This window comes from Bactrocera dorsalis, chromosome 6, assembly GCF_023373825.1.
Source record: "Bactrocera dorsalis isolate Fly_Bdor chromosome 6, ASM2337382v1, whole genome shotgun sequence".
NCBI classification, from domain to species: Eukaryota; Metazoa; Arthropoda; class Insecta; order Diptera; family Tephritidae; genus Bactrocera; species Bactrocera dorsalis.
Genome location: NC_064308.1, coordinates 12,618,484 through 12,640,971, shown reverse-complemented (window position 1 = coordinate 12,640,971; position 22,488 = coordinate 12,618,484). Strand labels below are relative to the sequence as shown.

General features: G+C 41.8%; 1 protein-coding gene, 1 non-coding gene and 1 pseudogene across 2 annotated transcripts; 2 read left to right on the top strand and 1 right to left on the bottom strand.

Moving 5' to 3' along the window:
• Positions 1-598: 598 nt before the first annotated feature.
• LOC125779666 (uncharacterized) lies at positions 599-9,778 on the bottom strand. Its single transcript, XM_049460943.1, has 3 exons — positions 7,882-9,778; positions 1,384-1,564; positions 599-890 (listed from the first exon to the last, which is right to left on the bottom strand). Exons 1-3 carry the CDS (start codon positions 9,776-9,778, stop codon positions 599-601), a joined length of 2,370 nt encoding a protein of 789 aa, XP_049316900.1.
• Positions 9,779-15,933: 6,155 nt separating this feature from the next.
• On the top strand, positions 15,934-16,112 carry LOC125779899 (5.8S ribosomal RNA). Its single transcript, XR_007423453.1, has one exon. It is a non-coding gene; the product is annotated as a 5.8S ribosomal RNA (ribosomal RNA).
• A 464-nt stretch (positions 16,113-16,576) lies between these two features.
• LOC125779887 (large subunit ribosomal RNA) overlaps positions 16,577-22,488 on the top strand; it is an 8,562-nt pseudogene continuing 2,650 nt past the window's right edge.

Sequence of the window (22,488 nt, the reverse complement as noted above, 5' to 3'; positions counted from 1 at the left end):
TATATAAATATGTGTATGTGTAACCAATAGTGGTTAAGTGGGTTATTTGGAGATATAAATTTGTAATTCTATGTTAATTTATTAACTTATTATAAACCTGTTTCGATTTGTTGTTAATTCCTTCGCTGTAGATGTGGGGTGGATTCTTTCTGTAGCTCCAACGATGTTTGTGAGGATTTTTGTGTTGTATTCGTAATACTTTATATTGTAATTTTGTTTAATTTCACTTGGTAGATGTTCTCTGTGTTCGCTGGATAATATTCCTTTTGATTTTCGTATTCACTGTGTGTCACTTATATTTCACTTCTACGAGTATATCGCTTATATGTATAATGAGCCTTAAGGCAAAATGCGGGGGAAAGTTATTTTCCTTTTTGTGTCTCCTTCTTCGCCTGTTACGTGAAGTTGGGGCGGTTGATATTCCTCTGCATTACGCCTCTATTACTTTATGCAATTTGTGGGAGTAATGCAGAGGAGTATTTGTTTGGATTAAACATCCCGGCCACTTTGCAGAATCTGCGAAATAATTTTAGTATTAATAGGGATTGATTGAAGGTTTTAAAATGAAATGTAATAATTATCAGAAGTATACTTAGGGTTAGATGGTGCCAGTAAGGGTCCAGCCAAATGCTGTGTTCTGCGCCACCACTGTACCATTATCGGGTTTGAAGAGTCCACTTCTGATAATTTGAGGGTACATATCCGCTCCAATCTCCAACGTTAGTTCCTTGTTGCTGTGGAATTGAGGGTCAGCGAGAACCAAGTGTTCGAAGCGCATTTTCACATCGTCACTTAAGTCTCGCTCATATGGTTTTTTGGGTAACTTGTGTGTTATAACTGCGTTACATTCCAAACAAAACTTTGTATCATTATTTGAGCTAATTTTGATGCTACAAATACGATAAGTGTTGAGGTATGTAATTGGCAGTTTTAATTTTCGTTTAAGGGTTTAAAATGGCTCGAACTTTATACCATTCGCCATCGCATCTTAAACGGATCTTCAGTGTGGGTTAGGGTGGCCCATATTATATAGGGGAAAAACTAAATCGGGTTTACAGATCGGGGCACCCCCCCCAAATTTTTTGCTATCGCCAAAACAAATATTCTGGGAAAGTTTCAATTTAATATTCCAACGGGAAGAGGGTGCTCAATGACATATAACATTAAGGAAAAAATGAAAAAATCCGCAATTTTGGTAACTTTTTTTAATAAATACAACTACGTAGGAAGTAATAAATTCATTTATTTTATAGAATAATGTTAATAAATAACGCAATCTTATATAATAATAAAGAGGGATAAAAAAACATGGCTTATTTCTTTGAAGTTGCCGACCCCAAGCTTTTAACAACTGCTCTCTTTTTCGTTTTTGTCGGAACCCACTTTCTATTAGCTTCTACCACTTGTAGGAGCAACTGCTTCTCTTCTTCATCATTTGTTAGAAGCTTATTGAAGTCTTCAAACAGTTTGACTCCACGCTCAGCAATATCATTAACAACTTTCAGGATTCTTACGATTTGTTTCCCTCCAATGTAATGCTGATTGATGTTCCATTCATTTGGATCTATGTTTAAATACGTTGAATTTATCTTTAACTTTTCAAACACCTGCAAAGATCTTTGATTGGCAAAATCGGCCAATTCGGCTTGGTCACTTAAAAGTGACGAATCACCTCTTACTTTTCGGTCAGTAGGTTCACACCTTATCTTTTTGACAATTTCAGCCTTTTGCATTATTTGTTACTTTATCTGAGAACAAACTCAACCCAACTAATTCATCCGAGAGGTACCAAAGATGGGATTTTATAGTATTTTTAACCACTTCACTTATTTGTGGATCAATAGCTTCATAAGTGGTCATGTCTTTCCATAGAGAAAGGTCTCACCAAGGAGCATTTGCAGCCATAGGAGCCTCAAACCAATATTTCACATATACAAGCATTCCAAATTTCACAAAGCGTTCTAGCTGTGATTTTTCCCTTTGTGTGGTTTCAAAAACATCTTCCTAACGAAACAAGAAGATTTTGATGGCGTATAAGAGTTTTGCCATCCAGCGAGCACGGTGTAAGGCACCCGGAGCTCTCCAATGAACGTTATCTAGAGAATGACCCAGGCCTAGTAGTGATAGCTCTATTAACTCCATGTAATCGTCTCTGGATTGGGTTTCCGTCATTAAGATATCTAATAAAGAATTTACTGCATTAACATTTAAATTGTCATTGCCAGTAGCTTTTTCCAATGGTTTAAAGTTATTTAAGTGTTGATGGCCATGCTACCCGAAACCTTTTAAACAAAGGAATGTCAGGAGAGCTGGATGGTCCAAAACAAAGAGTAAATACCTTACTGAGAACAATCTCTAAAATATGATGCCTGCATGTTAGCCATAATAGATCTTTGCCAGTTTTATGTTCCAGCAAAACACAAGCTCCATTTTTCAACCCTGTATTGACGGCTGTAGTGTCAAAACAGATGCCAACTATATTTTTCTCCAAATGCCATTCTGTTAGTACGTCATATACTGCATTAGCCGAGTTATGGCCAGTGCCACTTACAAGTTTTGGTACTCCAAGCAAATTTTCCTTACCGTCTGCAGAAACTAATACTGGCAAACGATCTACTTTTTCATTGCTCAAAATATCGGGAAGAATCTTACCATCCCAATGAACTATAACTGGATCATCAAAAGAAACAGATTGCTTTATTTCCTCAAATATAGATTTTCGCCCTTGTTTTCTTTGGCGTTGAATAGTGCTGCGTAATAATGGCAACGAGCTAGGGTCTTGTCCCAGTGGTGCTGCGATTGGGACCATCAACCTCAAGGCTTCTCTATCAGACACTTTATTGCGGTCTAAAGAACTTATCATATGCTTAGAAAACAAGTTTTGCTTAGCAGCCTTCACAGGTTTGTCACAGCTCGGCTCATTAGCATGCTGGTCAGTGACCTGGTACCGGGTAGGGATGGCAAAATTGGTTACAGGATCGATTCTCGATTCTGACTATTTTTCTATATTTTTCGATTCTAAGAATCGATTATCCGGGGGCAAAAATCGATTCTTTCGATTCTAATCGATTTTAAATTAAAAGGATAAAAATTTATTTATTAAATCACAAGGCATAAATTGAATGAATAATTCAAATCGATTAAATAAAACACAAAAATAGTTAAAAACAATTATATTGTTTTGCTTATAAATAAGGTACAGGGAACATTACATTTCATTTCACAAAAATAGTTAAAAACAATTATATTGTTTTGTTTATAAATAAGGTACAGGGAACATTACATTTCATTTAAATTTTTTTTAAATAATTCAAATTGTATCGGGTGTACTACCTCTATCTACTATCGACCGATTAATAAATTGCCTTAATTTTGGTACTCCACCCGCTTCAGTAAATTTTTCATAGAAAAGTTTCTTGACCGTTTCTTAAGGTTTTTTATATGAAGTTTTTACATTTCTTGAGAGCTGGATACTAAGCTTATAACTTGAAACTGGTCACTTAATTAATAGTAAAGTCGAATGTCAAGAATCGATTCTTAATCGACTCCGACTACTGAAGATCGATTCCGAAAACTCGAGTATTTTACGAGAAAACTCGATTCTCGAGTAGAATCGGAATCGAGTTTGCCATCCCTAGTACCGGGAGCTCTTCTTTACAAAAGTTGAAACTGGATATTCTTCATCTTCAGAGGAACAGGAAGTGTCACTAGAGAGTCTGTAATACCCAAAGGAAAACACGGTCACACTGCCTTGTTGCAGGAGAATTGGAAGCCATGGTTTTTCATAAGTTATTGATGAAATGTTTAAAACAGGTATCACTTTGGGTACTAAAGGGTGATTTTTTAAGAGCTTGATAACTTTTAAAAAAAAAACGCATAAAATTTGCAAAATCTCATCGGTTCTTTATTTGAAACGTTAGATTGGTTCATGACATTTACTTTTTGAAGATAATTTCATTTAAATGTTGACCGCGGCTGCGTCTTAGGTGGTCCATTCGGAAAGTCCAATTTTGGGCAACTTTTTCGAGCATTTCGGCCGGAATAGCCCGAATTTCTTCGGAAATGTTGTCTTCCAAAGCTGGAATAGTTGCTGGCTTATTTCTGTAGACTTTAGACTTGACGTAGCCCCACAAAAAATAGTCTAAAGGCGTTAAATCGCATGATCTTGGTGGCCAACTTACGGGTCCATTTCTTGAGATGAATTGTTGTCCGAAGTTTTCCCTCAAAATGGCCATAGAATCGCGAGCTGTGTGGCATGTAGCGCCATCTTGTTGAAACCACATGTCAACCAAGTTCAGTTCTTCCATTTTTGGCAACAAAAAGTTTGTTAGCATCGAACGATAGCGATCGCCATTCACCGTAACGTTGCGTCCAACAGCATCTTTGAAAAAATACGGTCCAATGATTCCACCAGCGTACAAACCACACCAAACAGTGCATTTTTCGGGATGCATGGGCAGTTCTTGAACGGCTTCTGGTTGCTCTTCACCCCAAATGCGGCAATTTTGCTTATTTACGTAGCCATTCAACCAGAAATGAGCCTCATCGCTGAACAAAATTTGTCGAACAAACACATTTCGAACCGAACACTGATTTTGGTAATAAAATTCAATGATTTGCAAGCGTTGCTCGTTAGTAAGTCTATTCATGATGAAATGTCAAAGCATACTGAGCATCTTTCTCTTTGACACCATGTCTGAAATCCCACGTGATCTGTCAAATACTAATGCATGAAAATCCTAACCTCAAAAAAATCACCCGTTATTATGAGACTTATTTCGTAATAATATTAAGTTTTGTCAATCTAGATCTTATTGATGATATTTTTCAACATATGTTTTAGATATTTGAAACACCTGCAACAAAGAAACAAAACTAATTATTAAAATATGGATTTTTTATTTTTCGACTTTTTGTTATCAATCGTGAAACTTTGGGTTTTTTGAGCACCCTTTTCCCATCAATCAAAAAATCTGAATCCCATTCAAAAAAAAATGGAGGGGTGCCCAGGGTGAATTTTTGAAGTTAGTTTTTTTGGGCCACCCTAGTGTGGGTAATAGGGTCTGCTTAGCCAGTAAGGATGGTAATCGGGTCTCTAGCGCAAGTGGATGTTTCTCAACAGTATTTGCATCGTTGGCCGGATATAGCCTCGGATGTCCGTGTAGGGATGAGTGATGTTTCCCATGACAAAAGGGAACATCGATTTTTGCTTGTGCATCCTTCCGTCTTATGCGACCTGGCTAAGCAATTAACGCAGTAGTGGTGTTTTATTACTGCTTCGTATTTCTTATTTATGGTGTATGCCGAGTATGTAGCGCAAGTCACTAGACGGTGGTCTTTTTTGCATATTCCGCAGGCGACATGACGATGTGACGTGGGTTTTCTGTGATGTGAGATCGTTTTTCGGGTTGTGCGATCATCACATTCCTTTTCCTCACGAATAGTGGGAAGGGTCGACTTGAAACGCCGCATGCGTCGTGACATCGTTTCGTCTTCCGAAATCGGTGTAATGCTACGGGTTGCGCTACGGGATCGAATGGTGATTGTTGAACTCATACGACGAGTTTTGGGTGAGTTGATGATTGTTGGACTCATACAACGAGTTTTGGGTGAGTTGGTGATTGTTGGGGCCATTTCACTAAAAAAGAAGAGAAAACTTGTATGTTATTCTGTATTTAATATCACAATTTTTGTGATGGGGCGGGTTATTGTGCCTTGAGCAGTTTGGATTTCAACCACTCGTGTTTTATTGTCTAAGCCGGGGAAGACCTTTTGGATTCGACCGAGCTTCCATTCGTTGGGTGAAATATTTTCGTTTCTTATAACGACTAAGTCGTTAACTTCAACATTACGTTGTGGATATTTCCATTTGTATCGTTTGTGTAGCTCCTTAAGGTACTCTTCCTTCCATCTCTTGCAAATGTGCTGGTAGAGTATTTTTAGTTTCTGCAATCTGTTAACGATGCTTAAGTTTGCATCCTCTAAATTGGGTTCGGCAGGGGTTAACAATGGGGTACCTATAAGGAAGTGTCCTGGAGTTAGAGGTTCCAAGTTTGATGAGTCGTCGCTTATGGGGCTTATTGGCCGAGAGTTTAAACAACTTTCAATGCGGGTTAAGAGGGTAGCAAATTCTTCAAACGTGAATTTTTGTAGTTTTGCGATCTTTTTAGGTGGGTTTTTAGACTTTTTACGCCTGCTTCCCATAATCCACCCATATGTGGAGCTCCTGGTGGGTTGAAGTGCCATGAGATATTTTGATGGCTATGGAGAGATGTAATTTGAGTTCGAAGTGTCTGTAATAATTCACGCCGATCTTTCATTAGCAACTGTGAAGCTCCTATAAAGTTTGTTCCGTTGTCGCAATAAAGATTGGCGGGACATCCACGCCTCGAGAAGAAACGGGAGAATGCTGCTAGGAAGGCTTGCGTAGTGAGATCGCTAACGGGTTCCAGATGTATTGCTTTAGTTGAGAAGCATACAAATACACATATATATCCTTTGGCGATTAGACATGCTCTCCCAGTGTAGTTTTTGATGTCATAGGGTCCAGCAAAGTCGATACCAGTGGCAGCAAACGGCCGGGTTAGGATGGTTCGCTCATTTGGAAGAGCTGCCATTATTTGGGTTTGTAGAGCCTTGTTGTGTATGATGCACGTTTTGCATTGAAGAATTATTGTTTTAATCAGCATCTTTGCTTTGGGTATCCAGAATTCTGTCCTTAGGAGTCGGAGAACTAGCTGATTTCCGGCGTGTAACGTTGCTAAATGGGTAAATTGAGTTAGTAATTTTGTTATACGACTATTATAGGGTAATAAGATAGGGTGGCGCTCATTATATGATAGCGCTGCGGAATTGGTTAATCTTCCGTCACTTCGCATAACTCCTTTAGGGTCAATGAATGGATTTAAAGTCAATAATGAACTTTTCTTATGTATTTGGGTTTTACGGGTCAATGCATCATATTCTTCTCGGAAATGTGTTTTTTGGGTGTGAATAATTAACTTCATTCGGGTTGTTTTGAACTCTTCCGGGGTTATTTCGTGGTTTGCGTAATCAGTTTCTCGTCTCCTTGGTGAGGCATTTGCGCAAAACCTTAATAGGTAAGCGATAACGCGAATAGCTCTGAGGAAAACCTTTCGAGTATATCCTCTTGGGTGATTATCGCAAACGTCTTAACGGGTTTGAATTCCACGGTAGTGTTGTATGTTTTCTCCGATGTTGGAAAATGCTCCTTTTCATGTTGTAGCCGTTGGTGTCCATGCCACCAGAGGTTGTAATTAAATAGATCGGTGGGTGTACATCCTCGGCTTGCTAAGTCTGCGGGATTGTCTTGGCTTTCCACATGGTTCCAATTTTCGACTCCTACTTTCTCGGTGATTGCAGCTACTCGATGAGAAACGAAAGTGGTCCATGAACAGGGTGGTTTGTTTAACCAAGCAAGAACTATGGTTGAGTCAGTCCAAAAATAATTTGTATATTGGGTTAGGTGAAGTTGGGATAGAGTAGAGTTAATAAGGTTAGTTAGTAGAACCGCTCCGCAGAGTTCCAATCTGGGTAGGGATACGGTTTTAATGGGAGCAACTCTTGTTTTTGAGACTAAGAGATTTGTCCATATTTTGTCTCCAACTGAAACCCTTATATAAAGTGTCGCGGCATATGCTTTTTCTGAAGCATCAGAGAAACCGTGGAATTCAATGGTGGCTGTTGGGTTAAAATGGGTCCACCTGGGTATTTCAATTTTGTTTATGTTGTCGTAATCCTTTACGAAGCTGTTCCATCGATGAAGGGTGAGGGGCTTCAGGCTTTCATCCCAGTCAGTTTTATCCAGCCATATTTGTTGCATAATTATTTTTGCCGTGATTATTATTGGACTAAGCCAACCGGCTGGGTCAAACAATTTTGCTATGGCTGATAAAACTTCACGTTTGGTGTATGCGGGTTTTTTCTCCATTGGGTTGACGAGGAAGAAAAATGAATCCTTTTTGGAGTTCCATCGAATGCCCAGGGTTTTGGTGTTCTCGGGTTCCGAAAGGTTGAGTGTTTCCGTCTCTAAAAGATGATCCTGTGGAAGTCCTTTCAGAATGTGTGGGTCATTGGAGGTCCATTTTCGCAGAGCGAATCCTGGGGTCTTCAGAGCGGAAATGAGTTCATCTCGTGCTGACTTTGCCGTGGTCAGGTCATGTGTTCCAGCTAAAACATCGTCTACATACATTTCCTGGCGAAGTATTTTGGCTGCTAATGGGTGGGTTTCTTCAACATCATCGGCTAGCTTCATGAGGGTACGGATCGCTAAATACGGCGCACAATTTATGCCGAACGTGACTGTTTGCAATTCGAAGTCTTCTATTGTGTCTTCCGGGGACTTCCTAAATAATGACCTTTGGAACCGAGTGTGTTTAGGGTCTACGAGTATTTGCCGGTACATTTTCTGAATATCCGCATTAAAAACGAATTGGAAGAGTCGCCAATTTGTTATCAGAATAACAAGATCTTTCTGTAAAGTCAGCCCAATATGTAAGACGTCATTTAAGCTTTTGTTATTTGACGTGGGGCAAGATGCATTAAATACCACACGCAATTTCGTGGTTATACGATCGGGTTTAATGACTGCGTGGTGTGGTAAGTAATACTGGGTCGCTTTAACAGAAGGGTCATATTCTACTTTCTTCATTTGTCCGAGTTCCAAATCTTCCATAATTGCTTTGTCATACTCTGCTTTCACTTCGGGTTTTTTAAGTAAAGCTCGTTCATTTCTGAGGAATTGGGCCAACGCTATATGTCTAGAGTATCCGATATCAATATTGTCGGGTTCTTTGAAGGGTGGGGTTACTATATAGCGCCCATCTGGGTTACGACGGGTAGTTTTTTGGAAAATTTCCTCACAAATTTGATCTGATTTGGAAACTACGGATTCCTTTGGGATTTCCTCCACCTCCCAAAAACGTGTGAGTAGATTCTCAGGGTTCACTTTATTGTGAAATGAAACTATGGTGGAATTTTGGGAGGGTTGGGTTATGGGTCCGGACAATATCCATCCGAATTCTGTCTCTTGAGCTAAGATTGAACCTAGTACGTTTCTCTTTACTCCATTGAGTAAAATACTTGGATAGATATCACTACCGATTAGTATATCCACGGGTCTGGGTTTGTGAAATTGATTGTCGGCTAATGTGAATCCAAGATTTTTAAGACACTGCTTTGGATCTATGGGGTATGAGGGTAAATTATCAGTTAGACTATTTAGTATAAATGCCTGTGCTGATAGCTTATAATTTGTGTTTAAGGGTGAGCAAAGCGTGATTTCACAAATACTCGTTGGTGTTGCTGAAACTGCATTGTTTAGTCCGGTCACTTGGGCTGATGTAGAGTGGGTGGGTATATCCAAACTTCTTTGAAGTCTTCGAGATATAAATGTGGCTTCCGATCCTGAATCAATAAGAGCTCTCGCGGAATATCGTTGGCCATTATGTTCTATTTGAACCATTGATGATATAGTGGACTGTATAGTTGTAGTGTAGGCTTGCCGATTTGTATTTGTGCTTTGGGTAGGTAATGCGGTACTTGAAGCGTTTTCAGGGCTCGAACTAGTGACGTTTGGCATTTCCGGAGTTGATTCAGGTCGAAAGCTGGATTCTCTGTGTATCAGAGTATTGTGTTTTTTGTGACACTTACGACACGAGAATTTACTCACACAGTTCTTGTAGCTATGTGAAATAGCCAAGCAGTTATAGCAATAACCATATTTTTTGATTGTGGAGATACGTGTCTCTACATTCATTGCGAGAAAGTTGGGACATTCTCGAATAGGGTGCTGCTTTTTGCAGAGCTTACAGCTTTCTGTATCTATATTATTTTGAGTAAAGTTGAAATTATTATTCCTTTGGGTGTTAGAGGGTCTAGCAATTGGTGCTTCAGCCACGTTTGCATGAAAAATGTTATATTTCTTTTCATCTGTTCTTTTAACTGTACCGGTGTGGAATGGGGGTACTTTTGCTACTGAAGCTTTAAAATTTCCAACAGATTTGAGGGTTTTGTATTTGTGGGTTAAAAAACTGTCGAAATTTGACCACGTCGGTATATCTGAATTATCTGCTAGAGTATATTCAAAGGTTTCGAGAGTTTGTTTAGGTAGTTTTGAACTACAAAGATATATTAATATCGGATCCCAACTTTGTGTGTCAATCTCGAGGTTGTTTAAATTAGTTAAAACGTTATTAACCAAACGTTGTAAGCTTTTTATAGCACAACCTGTTTCCTGAGTTACTTGGGGTAGATTAAAAAGGGTCTTTAATTGGGTGTTTACCTGCAACCTTTTATTTTCGTATTGGTCGACTAAATTTTTCCAGGCAAGTATGAAACCATCATTTGTTAGGGGTGCGTTTTGAATAACCTCTCTTGCTTCTCCTCGGGTCTTCTGAGTAAGGTGAAAGAGTCTTTCCACGTTACTAATCCTTGGGTTACGGATATACAGGGCTGTAAACATATCCCGAAAGGTGGGCCAAGTTGTGTAATCTCCGTAAAAGATGTCGGTGTCGCATGGTGGAAGGTGAACTGCGGGAGCGAAATCCATCATTGTGGCTTCTGAAGTCCTTTCCTTAATGGGTTGGGTTGACATCTGTGTTTTACGCGCATCTACATCTTCGTTGATGGAAGCTAAGCAAGAGAGGTGCATTCGATAACTTTTTTGGTATGTTTCTTTCACTTTAAAGAAATCGATGGTTTCACGACTTTCGCGGGAAATTCTTTTGATCGCATCGTATGAGTGCTTTGCTTTTTCATAAAGGGAATTTAGTTCGACCCTTTTAATTTCGAGGGTATAGACCGATTCATCTTCACTTTGGGTCTGAAGATGGTCTTCCACGAATTCAATCAAATCTGTTGTTGTGATTTTGAAATCTTCCATTTTCATTTTTGGGTAAAATATGTTTGATTTTTGGGTTAAATGAGAAAAATGAGTCGCGTAGGGTTACGAAAATGTAAGAAAACAAATTTTAAAAACTTTTTGTATAGTGCTTTATTTATTTTAAAAATTTCAAATTAATTTTCTTGCTTTTATCTCGACGGTGTCCGATTGTTAATATTGATGAGAAATTATTAAATTTCCGATGAATCGCAGAAAAAAATCGATAAATAAAAAATTTGCAGGGTTTTGCACTTTTTCCTACTGGGTCACCTTTTTAATTCCCTACTGGGTATTTGTCTTTTGACGTGCTCTTCGCTAACAATTTTTGTCACCAACAAATATAAACGAATGGGTGCGCCAATCCAATGTTTGTCAACCCAATAAAACAAATAAATTATGCTTAAGTGTGCTTAAGGACACAATTTGGAAATTGGGTATTATTTTTTAACAAATATGATTTGCACTTTATATTCTTCTTCTTCTTAATTGGCGTAGACACCGCTTACGCGATTATAGCCGAGTTAACAACCGCGCGCCAGTCGTTTCTTTTTTTCGCTACGTGGCGCCAATTGGATATTCCAAGCGAAGCCAGGTCCTTCTCCACTTGGTCCTTCCAACGGAGTGGAGGTCTTCCTCTTCCTCTGCTTCCCCCGGCGGGTACTGCGTCGAATACTTTCAGAGCTGGAGTGTTTTCATCCATCCGGACAACATGACCTAGCCAGCGTAGCCGCTGTCTTTTAATTCGCTGAACTATGTCAATGTCGTCGTATATCTCGTACAGCTCATCGTTCCATCGAATGCGATATTCGCCGTGGCCAACGCGCAAAGGACCATAAATCTTTCGCAGAATTTTTCTCTCGAAAACTCGCAACGTCGACTCATCCGCTGTTGACATCGTCCAAGCCTTTGCACCATATAGCAGGACGGGAATTATGAGAGACTTATAGAGTTTGGTTTTTGTCTGTCGAGAGAGGACTTTGCTTCTCAATTGCCTACTCAGTCCGTAGTAGCACCTGTTGGCAAGAGTTATCCTGCGTTGGATTTCTAGGCTGACATTGTTGGTGGTGTTAATGCTGGTTCCAAGATAGACGAAATTATCTACAACTTCAAAGTTATGACTGTCAACAGTGACGTGAGTGCCAAGTTGCGAGTGCGACGACTGTTTGTTTGATGACAGGAGATATTTCGTCTTGCCCTCGTTCACTGCCAGACCCATTCGTTTTGCTTCCTTGTCCAGCCTGGAGAAAGCAGAACTAACGGCGCGGGTGTTGAGGCCGATGATATCAATATCATCGGCATACGCCAGTAGCTGTACACTCTTATAGAAGATTGTACCTGCTCGATTAAGTTCTGCAGCTCGAACTATTTTCTCCAGCAGCAGATTGAAAAAAGTCGCACGATAGGGAGTCGCCTTGTCTGAAACCTCGTTTGGTATCGAACGGCTCGGAGAGGTTCTTCCCGATCCTGACGGAGCTTTTGGTGCCGCTGAACGTCAGTTTACACAGCCGTATCAGTTTGGCGGGGATACCAAATTCAGACATCGCGGCATAAAGGCAGCTCCTTTTCGTGCTGTCGAAAGCAGCTTTGAAATCGACGAAGAGGTGGTGTGTGTCGATTCTCCTTTCACGGGTCTTTTCCAAGATTTGGCGCATGGTGAATATCTGGTCAGTTGTTGATTTGCCAGGTCTAAAGCCACACTGATAAGGCCCAATCAGTTCGTTGACGGTGGGCTTTAATCTTTCACACAATACGCTCGATAGAACCTTATATGCGATGTTGAGGAGGCTAATCCCACGGTAGTTGGCGCAGATTGTGGGGTCTCCTTTTTTATGGATTGGGCATAGCACACTTAAATTCCAGTCGTTGGGCATGCTTTCGTCCGACCATATTTTACAAAGAAGCTGATGCATGCTCCTTATCAGTTCTTCGCCGCCGTGTTTGAATAGCTCGGCCGGCAATCCATCGGCCCCTGCCGCTTTGTTGTTCTTCAGGCGGGTGATTGCTATTCGAACTTCTTCATGGTCGGGTAATGGAACGTCTGCTCTATCGTCATCGATTGGGGAATGGGGTTCGCCTTCTCCCGGTGTTGTGCTTTCACTGCCATTCAGCAGGCTGGAGAAGTGTTCCCTCCATAATTTAAGTATGCTCTGGGCATCGGTAACTAGATCACCTTTGGGGGTTCTACAAGAGTATGCTCCGGTCTTGAAACCTTCTGTTAGCCGCCGCATCTTTTCGTAGAATTTTCGAGCATTACCCCTGTCGGCCAGCTTATCGAGCTGTTCGTACTCACGCATTTCGGCCTCTTTCTTCTTCTGTCTGCAAATGCGTCTCGCTTCCCTCTTCAACTCTCGGTATCTATCCCATCCCGCACGTGTTGTGGTCGATCGTAACGTTGCGAGGTAGGCAGCCTGTTTTCTCTCCGCTGCGACACGGCACTCCTCGTCGTACCAGCTGTTCTTTTGCACTTTCCGAAAACCAATGGTTTCCGTTGCAGCTGTACGTAAGGAGTTTGAAATGCCGTCCCACAGTTCCCTTATACCGAATTGTTGATGAGTGCCCTCAGAGAGCAGGAGTGCAAGCCGAGTAGAAAAACGTTCGGCTGTCTGTTGTGATTGCAGCCTCTCGACGTCGAACCTTCCTTGAGTTTGTTGGCGTGCGTTTTTTGCTGCACAGAGGCGGGTGCGAATTTTGGCTGCAACAATATAGTGGTCCGAGTCTATGTTAGGACCTCGGAGCGCACGCACATCTAAAACACTGGAGACGTGTCTTCCGTCTATCACAACATGATCGATCTGGTTGGTGGTTTTTCGATCCGGAGACAGCCAGGTACCTTGATGTATCTTCTTATGCTGGAATCTAGTACTACAGATAACCATATTTCGGGCCCCGGCGAAGTCGATCAGCCTCAACCCATTTGGGGATGTTTCGTCGTGGAGGCTGAATTTACCGACCGTAGTGCCAAAGATACCTTCTTTGCCCACCCTGGCGTTAAAGTCGCCAAGCACGATTTTAACATCGTGGCGGGGGCATCTCTCATAAGTGCGCTCCAAGCACTCATAAAAGGCATCTTTGGTCACATCGTCCTTCTCTTCCGTCGGGGCGTGGGCGCAAATCAGCGATATGTTGAAGAACCTCGCTTTGATGCGGATTGTGGCTAGACGTTCATTCACCGCAGTGAATGATAGTACTCGGCGACGGAGTCTCTCTCCCACCACGAATCCAACACCAAACTTGCGCTCCTTTATATGGCCACTGTAGTAAATGTCACAAGGACCTACTTGTCTCTGTCCTTGTCCCGTCCATCGCATTTCTTGGACGGCGGTGATGTCAGCCTCTATTTTCACGAGGACATCAACCAGCTGGGCAGCGGCACCTTCCCAATTAAGGGACCGGACATTCCAGGTGCATGCCCTCAATTCGTAATCCTTATTTCGTTTGCCATGGTCGTCATCAAAAGGGGGGTCACTCATCCGAGGCTTGTTGTTCCTTTTCATTGGGGGTGGTTTTTTACGTGGCGGGTCCCAAACCCAGCGCACAACCCTATGCAGGGGATGTTTCGCCTTCTCACGTTAGCTCGCCTTCAAACGGATGTTCTTAGGCTACCCAGAGGATACTTGGTCAAAGACCGGAAGTCGTGAGCTGCTTGAGTCATATGCAAAAGAATCGTTTCTGGCCACTCCCAAGTGAATGGCGATCAGAGAACTTTCCTCACTTGCGTGAACTTCTACACATGACTCCATCCTCCTACTTATTATATCCATCCACTTTATATTATTGTATAGAAAAAATATGGGCCGCACTTACAGTTTTTCCGCTTTATTAATTTCCGTTCTTTTTTGTTTTATTACTTGATGGGTGTTTCCTGCTTCAGCGTATAGAGTTTTTGTTTGTTGGGTGCACTCTTTTAAAACCTTCAGGTTGGGTTGTGGAATTCCAACGATGATATTGTTGTTAAAATTCGCACGAAGGTTTTTTCTTTTAATTAATCCGGCTCGAAGGACCAAAATGTCGGGGTATGTCGACGTATGGTCGACCAATAATGGTTAAGTGGGTTATTTGGAGATATAAATGTGTAATTCTATGTTAATTTATTAACTTATTATAAACCTGTTTCGATTTGTTGTTAATTCCTTCGCTGTAGATGTGGGGTGGATTCTTTCTGTAACTCCAACGATGTTTGTGAGGATTTTTGTGTTGTATTCGTAATACTTTATATTGTAATTTTGTTTAATTTCCCTTGGTATATGTTCTCTGTGTTCGCTGGATAATATTCCTTTTGATTTTCGTATTCACTGTGTGTCACTTATATTTCACTTCTACGAGTATATCGCTTATATGTTCGCTGCTGTTGGCGGGATAATAATGAGCCTTAAGGCAAAAAGCGCGGGAAAGTTATTTTCCGTTTTGTGTCTCCTTCTTCGCCTATTGCGTGAAGTTGGGGCGGTTGATATTCCTCTGCATTACGCCTCTATTACTTTATGCAATTTGTGGTAGTAATGCAGAGGAGTATTTGTTTGGATTAAATACTCCTTGTAATGCATTATGAACAGTATATTATACATATATTGCGAATTTCGCATACATTGTATTTGAACGCTAAAAAACCTTTAAACATATATAGCTGTACTTATTATTTATAAAAAGTTTATAAGGAGTTAAATGATCTTTTTATAAAAAATATATAAATGATAAGTTAATTTGTTCACATTAACGTGCAATTCCTTTTTTATGGTATTTTCTATTTGTGTTTATTACATATCATATACGTAGTATAGCATATAAAAATACTCTGGTCTGTTTTTATTCAAGAAGTTATGGTAAATGCACTAATAAAAGAGAATAACTAAAAACTGGTATTGCTGTTTTTGTTGACCTAAGACATGCGCAGCTTGCAAATGTTTGGGTTTAAAATTACAATTTACTGAAAGTTGTGTTGGAATTTTATTTTAAAAATTTGTTATAAATATTATTATTATTCTTTTAGTAAATTAAAAACTCTTGACTTTGAATCAAAAAACACAAACAATTTTTACTCTAAGCGGTGGATCACTCGGCTCATGGGTCGATGAAGAACGCAGCAAACTGTGCGTCATCGTGTGAACTGCAGGACACATGAACATCGACATTTTGAACGCATATTGCGGTCCATGCTGTTATGTACTTTAATTAATTTTAAAGTGCTGCTTGGACTACATATGGTTGAGGGTTGTAAGACTATGCTAAATTAGTAGCTTATTCTTTTAGCTAATTAAAAGAAAAGAATATTTTCCAATCCATAATATTAATAGCATAAAAAGAAATATATACAATATATTCTTGAATACCTCATATTTGAACGAAATTTTATAATAAATGAGAATCTTAGTATTCCCAAAATAAAAAAAAATTTCAATATTATTTAAAATATATTTAAATAAATTCATTACGAGGACAGTCTTGCATAAAATATATTAATTGTGGCTAGACCTTAAGTCCCTAATGGTATTTATTTAAAAAGTGGAGTTGAGTGATTTAAAATATATATTTTAATAATATGAAATAAATATATTAATAATTTGAATTGGGATGAAAAGATTTTATGTTTATTATTAGAAATTTATAAAATGGTATCGAGATATAAAATATGTTTCTTTAAAATAGCGAAAAAATAATAATAATAATAAATTTTTTATACAACCTCAACTCATATGAGACTACCCCCTGAATTTAAGCATATTAATGAGGGGAGGAAAAGAAACTAACAATGATTTTCTTAGTAGCGGCGAGCGAAAAGAAAATAGTTCAGCACTAAGTCACTTTGCCTATATGGCAAATGTGAGATGCAGTGTATGGAATATCTTAATATCTAGTATGAGAAATTAACGATTTAAGTCCTTCTTAAATGAGGCCATTTACCCATAGAGGGTGCCAGGCCCGTATAACGTTAATGATTACTAGAAAGATATATCCAAAGAGTCGTGTTGCTTGATAGTGCAGCACTAAGTGGGTGGTAAACTCCATCTAAAACTAAATATAACCATGAGACCGATAGTAAACAAGTACCGTGAGGGAAAGTTGAAAAGAACTCTGAATAGAGAGTTAAATAGTACGTGAAACTGCTTAAAGGTTAAGCCCGATGAACCTGAATATCCATTATGAAAAATTCATCATTATAACTGTGGTATTTAATTTTAAATATTATAGTAATAGTGTGCATTTTTTTCATATAAGGACATTCTAATCTATTAACATAATAAAGTATTTATCAAAAGATCATTGGTTTTAAGTTTATTCAAATTAATTTGCTTTTAGATTATTAACATAGAATAAATACTGATGATTTGATAAAGTGTTGATAGATTTTATTATATATAATGCTAAAATTCTTTTGAATTTTACAATAATATTATTATCATTGATTTTAATATTAATTGTATGCATTTATATGATTAACGATGCGAAAGATTCAGGATACCTTCGGGACCCGTCTTGAAACACGGACCAAGGAGTCTAACATATGTGCAAGTCATTGGGTTATATTAAACCTAATGGCGTAATTAACTTAACTGTATGGGATTAATTTTTAGTGTATTACACTATTAATTCAATCCCGGGGCGTTCCATATAGCTATGTATAATGGTAATTTATTATTATTTATACCTCTAACTGGAGCGTACCTTGAGCATATATGCTGTGACCCGAAAGATGGTGAACTATACTTGATCAGGTTGAAGTCAGGGAAAACCCTGATGGAAGACCGAAACAGTTCTGACGTGCAAATCGATTATCAGAATTGAGTATAGGGGCGAAAGACCAATCGAACCATCTAGTAGCTAGTTCCCTCCGGAGTTTCCCTTAGGATAGCTGGTGCATTTAAATATTATGTAAAATAATCTTATCTGGTAAAGCGAATGATTAGAGGCCTTAGGGTCGAAACGACCTTAACCTATTCTCAAACTTTAAATGGGTAAGAACCTCACCTTTCTTGATATGAAGGTTGAGGTTATGATATAATGTGCCCAGTGGGCCACTTTTGGTAAGCAGAACTGGCGCTGTGGGATGAACCAAACGTAATGTTACGGTGCCTAAATTAACAACTCTTGCAGATACCATGAAAGGCGTTGGTTGCTTAAAACAGCAGGACGGTGGACATGGAAGTCGTAATCCGCTAAGGAGTGTGTAACAACTCACCTGCCGAAGCAACTAGCCCTTAAAATGGATGGCGCTTAAGTTGTATACCTATACATTACCGCTAAAGTAGATGATTTATAATACAATTTCGGTTGGTTTTTTTTAACTTTAGTGAGTAGGAGGGTACAATGGTGTGCTTAGAAGTGTTTGGCGTAAGCCTGCATGGAGCCGCTATTGGTACAGATCTTGGTGGTAGTAGCAAATAATCGAATGAGACCTTGGAGGACTGAAGTGGAGAAGGGTTTCGTGTGAACAGTGGTTGATCACGAGTTAGTCGGTCCTAAGTTCAAGGCGAAAGCCGAAAATTTTCAAGTTTTAATGAAATGAAGTGAAATTTATTTTTTTTATTTCATAGTAATTAAACACTTGAATAATTTTGAACGAAAGGGAATACGGTTCCAATTCCGTAACCTGTTGAGTATCCGTTTGTTATTAAAAATGGGCCTTGTGCTCATCCTGGCAACAGGAGCGACCATAAAGAAGCCGTCGAGAGGTATCGGAAGAGTTTTCTTTTCTGTTTTATAGTCGTACTACCATGGAAGTTTTTCGAAGAGAGATATGGTAGATGGACTAGAAGAGCATGACATTTACTGTTGTGTCGATATTTTCTCCTCGGACATTGAAAATTTATGGTGGGGTTACGCAAACTTCTCAACAGGCCGTACCAATATCCGCAGCTGGCCTCCAAGGTGAAGAGTCTCTAGTCGATAGAATAATGTAGGTAAGGGAAGTCGGCAAATTAGATCCGTAACTTCGGGATAAGGATTGGCTCTGAAGATTGAGATAGTCGGGCTTGATTGGTAAGCAATACCATGGTTTATGTACTCGTTCTGGGTAAATAGAGAATTTCGGTTCTTGTTCCCCGGATAGTAGTTACGTAGCCAATTGTGGATTCAGACGCTGACACCTGGAGAGCAGCTGCTACAGTATCTGTCTGTCCGGAGCCTTCTGCGCTAATGGTACGCCAGCGGATCAGTTCGACTGAGAGGTTAGACGGGAAGTAGGATGCCTCCGGGACGGAAGAGGAGGACGAAGGCCCTCGCTGGAAGCGGAGAATCCGCCGCTTCGACAGTCGTGGATGATTCCACGTCGGGCGGCGAGGGTGAAACGACGGGAGCGGTAAGATCTCCACTGGGGAGCAAGGCGCGGTTGGGGTCGCCGCGTAAAGATGAGGGAAGCGAGAGAGGGAGCGGTAGTTGTGGCGGGAGTGCCAATGTGGCCTCCGCTGAGAAGGCAGTTACACGTGCGGGGAAGCCGCGTAACGTTGGGGGAAAGGAGGGAGAGAGCGGGTGTTGTGGTGGGAGTGCTATCGTGGCCACCACCGTGGAAGCGGTTGCGCGTCCGGGGTCGTCGCGTAATGAGGGAGGGAGCGGAAGTGGTAGCGTGGCTGCCGCAGTGGAAGCCAACCTGGCTAGTACGGGTAAAGGTGTCGGGAAAGAGGGCGCTATGAAAGCGGGCACTCGTGTCTCGAGTACCAAAAACGAGGGGAAGCGGAAGATTTCACGAGGACCTGTCGTTGTTGGGGGTGGGGCAGTCAGCCATGTTGCGGCTGCCAAACGTATTACTGGGGAGCTCAACGAGCCGGTCTTTGAGGCCAAGTGCTTTGATAGGGGGACTGCGAAGGGGCTGGTGGAGCTTGCCTCAAAGTGTGAGGCGCTCTTGATGACGGTTATTACCGAGAATGCCCATCTTCGCGGTCAAGTTGATGCCCTTAAGGGAAGTTGCGGGGGACACTCCTCGGCGCCGAGCAGGTCAATGCCGGCTCCGTCGGCACCGATGCCTGCGCCTCCAGCACCTGTGCTTGAGGCAATCGCACCGGTGACGCCGAAGCCTGTGGAGACCTGGTCGGTCGTGGTCAGGAGTAAGAGGCCCGCAACTTCCTCTAAGGAAGTTATAAATAAAGTAGTGAAGGAGGTGGGTCCCTCACTTGGTGTGAGGATCCACGAGGTTAGGCCGATCAAGGGTGGTGGGGTGGTTATTCGCACTCCCTCCGTCCTAGAGAGGGAGAGAGTGGCGAATAACAAAAAATTCGGGGAGGTGGGGTTGGACGTCTCTGTCAACAGGAAGTTGGGTCGTCGGGTGGTAGTCCAGGGGGTCCATACGGAGATCCCCCATGAAGAATTCATGGAGGAACTACTCCGGCTGAACCTCCAGGATTTCAGCCCGGCATCCCAGAGGACTGACGTGAGGATGGTCAGTCGTCCCTGGAAGGTGGCCGCTGATGGTAGCACCAATGTCGTCATTGAGGGTACGGACAAATTGATGTCCGCCCTCTTGGAGGCAGGTCGGTGCTACATAAAGTGGTTCTCCTTCAGGGTGCGACCGGATTGCCCCGTCGCTGGATGCTTCCGTTGTCTGGAATTTGACCATAGGGTGGCTGAATATAGGGCTAGATCAGATGTCTGTCGGAGGTGCGGTCAAGAAGGCCACAAAGCTGCCAGTTGCGTCAATGCACCGCATGTGAGTTTAAGGGTAGGCCAGCTGGGCATCTGATGATGTCAGCTGTCTGCCCTATCTATTGTGGCATCGTTGAGCGCGCGCTCGCCAGACACTGATGGGGGGGATTATCCAGCTCAACTGTCAGGGCTCTTATACCGTAATGTGCGAGTTGGGGGGTTGTATGGTAGAGGGTGGGTGCGGTATTGTTCTACTCCAGGAGCCCTACGCCACCAATGGTGTGAATAATCCACGCTACGATTGTGTAGTTGTGGATTCTTCACAACTGGGTATATGTGTAGCCGAGGAAGGGGAGTTCGGTAGGATGATTGTCGCTAGTTTGTATTGCAAATATAGCGAGCCCCTAGAGCCCTACCTGGGCTACATGGATAAGCTACTACTACTTGCGAGTAGTAGCCCATTTATCCTAGGGTTGGATGCGAATGCCTCGTCCTCGATGTGGTTTAGTAAGGTATTCCGGCATTCGTCTGGATACCAAAGCCACAGTCGAGGCGAGGCATTAAGCGAATGGGTGGTGGCTAATAGCCTCCACGTTCTGAATGAGCCGAGCGAATGGTATACGTTCGATGGGCCTGGGGGCGTGAGCGACATTGACGTGACGCTTATGAACGAGGCAGCAAGTAGGGCTTTTAGTGTTAGTTGGGAGGTTAGGGATTGAGTGACCATAATTTGCTTCAAATTGTGGTTACCCCTCGATCTCCTCCCTCACCTTATGAGAGTCCATTGCGGCGATGGCGTACCACTGGTACTGACTGGAACCAATATGGACTCTTGGTTAGGGAAGCGGTATCCAATATACCGCTTAGTGAGTTTGTGGAGTTGGGGTAGTTTGGGGGTTAAATGATAGGGTACTTAGGAGGTGTGAAAGTCGTAAGATCAGTAATATTAAATGGTGGACGCGTGAGTTAACCTTGAAGAGGAGGACTGTCAGGCGTTTGTGGCGAAAGTTTCAACGCGCCCGACGGTCCAATTCTGATAGGCTATCCCAGCTTAGGTACGAATTTAGTTGTGCGAATAGGGAGTATAAAGAGATGTTAGTTAAAGTTAAAGAGGAAGAGTGGAGGAGTTTTGTTAGGGAGGATAGGAACGACCGCTGGGGTCAGGTCTATAGGATCTGCAGGGGTCGTAGGAGGGAGAATATCACCTCTCTTCGCGTCGGTGACACTCTGTTATCGTCGTGGAGAGAGTGTGCCGGGGTTCTGTTAGGTGCGTTCTTTCCTAGGTCGGAGGTGCAGGTACCTCAAGCACAAGAGGTGCCTGTCCCTCCATTAGATGATGGGGAGTTGGGGTACGCCTTTGGCCTGGTTAGGTCTAAACGGTCCCCAGGTTTTGATGGTTTGAACGGAGAGATGTGTAAAAGCTTATGGAAGTTCATTCCGGAATACCTGGAGGCCATTTATAATAAGTGCGTCTGGGAGGGATACATTCCACGCTAGTGGAAAAGTGCTAGGGTTGTTCCTCTCCTGAAGTCCCCTAATAAGGTCAGGAGCGATCCTCGATCTTATCGCGGCATCAGTCTCCTTCCAGTACTTGGGAAAGTGCTGGAAAGAGTCACGGTGGAACGGCTTCAGAAGCTAACGCGGGGTATGTGGTCGGATAGGCAGTTTGGGTTCAGGAAAGGACGCAGTATAGAGGATGCGTGGTTTTTTGTACAGAATGTCGTTAGGGAGAATGTCAACAAGTATGTCCTTGGCATATTTGTTGACTTCAAGAGGGCATTTGACTACCTAAGCTGGGATCGAGTGTTGCAACGGCTGGAGGAGCTTGGTTGTCCGGGAATTACTCTTTGGCGGAGTTATTTTTCGGACAGAAAGGCCTCTCTTGTCGGCATGAATGGGAGTGTGGAGATTGGAGTTGTTCGAGGCTGCCCGCAGGGTTCCATCTGTGGTCCATATATTTGGAACCTTATGATGGACACTCTGCTTGGGCAGCTCGAGCCACTCTGTAAATGTTGCGC

Bases quoted from the DNA above. Each gene is read 5' to 3' on its own strand.
- LOC125779666 (XM_049460943.1), bottom strand. From the start codon at position 9,778: ATGAATGTAGAGACACGTATCTCCACAATCAAAAAATATGGTTATTGC. The intron at 1,565-7,881 runs GTTGGCTTAGTC...ATTTAAACATAG, and splicing joins AAAATTGTTTGACCCAGCCG to ATCCAAATGAATGGAACATC. The intron at 891-1,383 runs GTGGGTTCCGAC...TCGTATTTGTAG, and splicing joins GTGGTAGAAGCTAATAGAAA to CATCAAAATTAGCTCAAATA.